The 5533-nt window shown below is 39.0% G+C and overlaps 1 protein-coding gene across 1 annotated transcript in view; it reads right to left on the bottom strand.

Annotated features, from left to right (window-relative positions):
- Positions 1 to 2322: 2322 nt before the first annotated feature.
- Positions 2323 to 5533, bottom strand: part of LOC118328381 (sodium-dependent neutral amino acid transporter SLC6A17-like) — a 12056-nt gene continuing 8845 nt past the window's right edge. Inside the window, exons 10-12 of the mRNA XM_035662092.1 lie at positions 5351 to 5510; positions 5049 to 5211; positions 2323 to 4233 (exon numbers count right to left, since the gene is read on the bottom strand). Coding sequence (XP_035517985.1) covers positions 3826 to 4233; positions 5049 to 5211; positions 5351 to 5510 — 731 coding nt within the window. The 3' untranslated portion in view covers positions 2323 to 3825. The remainder of the gene's footprint in view (positions 4234 to 5048; positions 5212 to 5350; positions 5511 to 5533) is intronic.

Here is a 5533-nt window from a genome sequence, read left to right as displayed (position 1 = left end):
TGTGTGTACCAAATTTCATGGCAAAGGTCGACATTGCCATCCACAATAAACATGTCTTCCACTGTGGAAAAGACACAAAATCAACACCATGACAGATTTTGACTGCTTTGAACCTGAAAAATCCAGAAATCCGACAGCAGCTTGTCCACTCTTTATTATTAACTATTTTTGGTGATGTTCACAATCCTTTTTTACAACAATTTGTCAGATATCATACCAATCGTGAATACGACTGAGAAAGAAGGAGAGAAGCTGTAAAGGAATTTCTAAAACGTGTCTCCTGTAACAGCTGCTTGAAACATTGCTCAGTAAAGGCCCTGGCACCCCACAGGTAATACACCACACACACACACACACACACACAACACACACACAACCACCTTACTATAGGCTATATACATACGCACACACACTCCAGCACTTGTAAGGAAGAGTTGTAACATCCCTTTGGCTATGAGGGGGCAGTTTCTAATCATTGCTATGGACTGACACTACTGTGTCAAGCTTCTTTGAGCCTAAATTATTCTTCAGTTTAATAACTTGATATTGCTTTTACACAGACCTTGAATTTACTGCTATGAGGACAACAAAACAAATGCTAACTTTTTTGCAGTCCTAGTGAAAAAAGTGCATTAATCACATTCATTATTACTTTATGTTACATTTACTGCTAAAACAGTTACTTTTTAGGACATTTATATACGTCACATGGATAAAATCTATCTTCAGAATAGTTTGATTACACAAGATTATTTACAGATTCAGACAACAGAGAGTTCGCTACATGATGCACTTTCAGCAGGAAGTGCCTGGCTCACACAGACTAAAACAAGACAAGAGATGAAACAAGACTTAAACGTTTTAGCCACACTAACCGTCCTGCGAGACAGTAACGCTCTTTACACACAAATTGCTGAATGGATGAAAGATGAAGAGACACATTTGCTGTTCTTAGACCTACCACTAGTTCTGCCTGAAGGTGGAACCATGTTGTCACGTAAATGACAACGGTTTATTCTCTGAACAATAGCTGTTTGAGGACACACTCAGATTGGCTCAGCTACATAATAAAAGTGAGTTTTAGGTGTTGTGTGATTGCATACAAAGTTAATGAAAAGACATGAATGGATGCAGAAAACATATCTTCTTTTTAACTTAAGTTTAACACGTTCCTGGTTAGTAAAGTTAAACTCAATCAAATACTGCCGAATAAACTTTAAAAACACCCATAAACGCCCTCCTCTTATCGTTTAATTACTAACAACTGAATTGGAAAAACTGAGTTATAATTCCAAGATTTAAGATATTCTTAATTTCTGACAGCAATAATATCTCCCATTTGGTGAAAATATAAATAAAAATATATGCCAGCCACACTGACAGTTACATTTAACTCAAATCTGATATTAACATTGATAGACTCAATTTAATTAACAAACTGCATAACACATATTGGGTGTGCTAGAATGCTGATATTCTATATAACATTTAAAATGTTGTTAGTATGCTAATTACCTTGCTAACATGCTAATGTGTACTTTCCAGCAAGTTCATGTGTTTTCGTACATTTAGCATGTTAGCATGCTATCTTAGCATTATCTCAAGTATAGCTGAAGCTGACTGGGGTTATTTTTGTGTTGGACAACAGGACATTTTGACCTGCAGGTGGTACCAGATGAAAAGTCATCCGTTGGTAAGCGCAGGTGGTGCTAGTGTGGCTAAAAACAAGTAGACCAGTAAACCTAAAGTGGAGACAGGTGAGTGGACATCGCCAGCCAGAAGAACACACAGCTCTCATGAACACAACAGAGAACCAGCCGCTGCCTATAAAAGACACATCACACATCCCCTCCAGCTCCCAGCAGCGTTTTCACATCCCACAACAAGAATTAGCTACACAAACTACAAAATAGAGAAGTCTTTAAATATACAATTTAAATAAGCGTCACACAAGATGAAAATATATAGTATATATATATATATTATATATACTGGTCACTTTTAAAAGATAAATCTTTGTTTTTTTAACACACCTACATACACTGCAAATATACAGGAATATAAATATAGTCCATTTAATCCTTAACACCATGGCTTTGAATATTGTGATAAAAAAATAAATAAAGGTATCCTCTTCCATGTAACAGGAACTTGAATGTGCTCAGTTTCAACTTGTAGACAGTTTTGCAGTTTTCGAAGTTTTACTATTTACTATCAGTGTGTACAAAAATGAAACAGGTTCGGGGATGAATGTCAGCTGGTTTAACATCCGTTAAACCTGAAGTCAAAGATCTTCATCACAACTAATGTTACCGTCTGCTTCAGTAACACTTCAGGAGGTTTATTATTCCACAGATATACAGAAACAGTGTGCATTTGTATGTGCATGTTTTAGTTTTTTTATTACTGATGAGTTGAATCTTCCATTATTTGGATTTTTGCTTCTCAACTTCCTAAATCTTTTGGTCCTATTTCATGTTCATTATGTTTATTGTCCATTAGTGAACATAGTTTGTGCATTCTTGTTTGTGCTCCAATGTAAATATATATTGCTTACTCATTGTGTGGGACAGCAGTTATTTCAATTCCACATGTGCATAATTTAAAACAACAGGTCAGCAGTTAGTAGGGTTAGTGTTTGTTTCTTGTGCACAATAATTGTGTAAAATCTCTTTTGTGCTTTTGTAGAAAGAAAGTCAAAACTGCATCAAGCAAGCGATGGACATTTGTTTCAATGTCACATGAAAAAGCTGTGCTTTCTGTCACTGAAGAAGCTCTTTCTAGTTCACCTTCAACACAATTCGATATATTTCTATATCTCCTTTCTGTTATTCTGTATGTAAATATGTAGATTTCAAGTGTTTTATGGTCTTGTTTTTACTCTTTGGTGGAGAAACTTAAATGAGTTATAATGTGCGTGTAACGGAGGATGACACTGTGCCTTTAGAACATAAATCTTATCCTACATCATATTACTATACTGTACAACACTGTTTACATAATGAACAATAATGGCTACACACAAAACACAGCAGAGAACGGGAAATGGAAGAGAATGAAACATAAATGGATGACCTTTAGAGCAGCATTAAGCATAGTTTACAATACACAGAGCCCTGTGAAAACAATCGACACGATGAGAAGTGTTTTCTAGTTCAGGGCATCGGAACAGAAGTGTATGACAGACACACTGAATCACTGCATAAGATCTAATAGAAAATAACTTTTTCAGTGTTAGACTGTATGGTTTTAACACACAGTAGCATTATAGAGGGCAGCAACAGAAACACTGACAGACTTTAAACCTTAAAATAAGTGAACTCACATTCATCTCGGCTCTCTGTGCCAGTCTACTGAGTGAAAACCTGTTCAATCAGCAGGACCACACTGGCTCCTCTACATTCATCCTTTCAGGTTCCCTGCATTGTGCAGACAGGACTGTGCATTCAACTGTGTGTGTGTGTCGGGTGAGGGGGGGAGGTTGTGTCTGCTGAGGATCCTTTTACTAAGGCAAAGAAAAGCAGATCACATAACTTCATCTTAAACCCTGTGACGTTAAATACAGAATAAATAGAGATTAACAGTGCGTCACTGTTAATCTAACCCTGATTTCAGTGTTTGATCTACTGTTATAAGAGTGAACTTTTTTTCTCCTGCTGCAGGTGTTATTTATTGATGCGTGTTGGGTGGCTACATACAGTTTTGTGGCGTTAGCAGGGCAGTGGTGGGTGTTCTCTGCGCTGCAGTGACCCCCGGTGGAGACTTTATGGCTGAAAGGTAAACTGTGCTACAGGACTGGGTGTCAGAGGGGCGTTTGGATAGCAGTCAAGAGTCAGACTCCGGTGTGGCAGGCGTGGTCGGTGTAGTTGGTGTGGTGGGGCTGATGGCAGTGTTCTGGTAGCTCGTACCGTAGCAGCTGTTTGGAGACAGGGAGTTGGGGTCCAGAGCTTTGGTCCCTCCTGGAGTCAGGAAGGCTTTGCGAGCCGGCACTGCTGACGGCACCTCGCCAGGCTTTGCGCCTAGGATGAATCTGGCCTCGTCCTGCTCCTCCAGGTTGGACATGTCCTTCATCATGGTTTTACGGTAGGAGACGGACAGCTTGTTGGAGCCATCTGACATCAGGTTGAAGCGACGAGCGATGAAGACAATGGGGAGGGGAAGCATGGCCACCACGATGAGAGAGAAGCACATGGCCAGTGCCCAGGGAGGGTAGCTCTGGAAACGTTCCTGAGCCTGCAAACACATTTGAAAATAAATTAAAAATGTTTCTCGAAATGGAGAGAAGCATTCAAATCTAAATCTACAGGTACAAACTGAGTTGAAAAGATTGTTTACGATGTCAGTCTGTCGGTCCGTCAGTCCACCACTCTGATTCAGAATGAAATATCTCAACAACTTTTGGATGGTGTGCCATAAAACTGTGTACAGACATTAAAGATCCCCAGAGGATGAATCTGGCTATCCACTGACTTTTCATCCAGCGCCATCAAATAATGACCTCCCATTCCCATAAGCCTCAGCTGTACTTTCTTAGTGATAGTTAGCAAATATTAACATGTTAAGATGCTAAACTAAGATTGTAGTGAACATACCTGCTTAACATCACCTATTTTACTTACCTTTTCATTGTGAGCCGCACTCGTTCCTATTTTACTTACATCATACTTACAGACACACATATTTTCATAAACACCAGGGTTCTTTTAGGGGACACATATTTGTTTATGAGACTATTGTACAAATTCCTTATGACAAAAATGAGATTTAAAAACAGGATGAAGAAGTTGAGGGTGTGTATAGAGGATAAAATATGTCCACAACACCAAAAACAATACTAACTAATATTTATCATTACAAATATTTCAATAAAAATCTTAAAAGTTACTAAAATAAATCACCTTCTGACTCCAGACTTGGTAGATTCTTTTAAAAATCCTTTAACAGGAAAATATAAAGAGTGTAGAATACAAAAAATCCTCAACCTCAACAAAAAATTATGACAGAACACACACAAACACACAAACACACACAAACACACACAGACTGACCAGCTCTTGGACCCAGGCGTTGTATCCCGGGGGGCTGATGGCCATCTCTATGACGGTGGCTGTGATGAGCACGATGAGACACAGAGGGGAGACATACTTCCACAGGTAGAAATAAATCCTATATGGTCGGAAACCCAACATGTCCTCCAGATCCTGCATGAACCTGAACAACAACAAAAAGAAATACAGTAATGACATAAACACAGAAAGCCTATAATTTACACTTATCTAACACTCCTCGGCTCCAGTGATCAGGATGATTAATTGCAGACACACAGACACAAATCTACAGCTAGCTGTACCTTTTTGTACCGTAAATCCAAGCGACAGACACGTTTTCCAGGATGACGACTACAGTGAGAGGCAGTCCGGCAGAGTAATCATCAAACATGGTGACATAGTAATTCCCTGAACGTTGAACGAACAACAGACCACAGAAGAAGGCCACAACGCAGCAACACACTGAAACAAACCCAGAGAAGAGA

Source organism: Morone saxatilis, unplaced genomic scaffold (genome assembly GCF_004916995.1).
Source record: "Morone saxatilis isolate NCDOM2014 unplaced genomic scaffold, NCSU_SB_2.0 Contig18, whole genome shotgun sequence".
NCBI classification, from domain to species: Eukaryota; Metazoa; Chordata; class Actinopteri; family Moronidae; genus Morone; species Morone saxatilis.
Note: the sequence above shows the minus strand (reverse complement) of the source record. Positions and strands in the feature narration are given on the sequence as shown.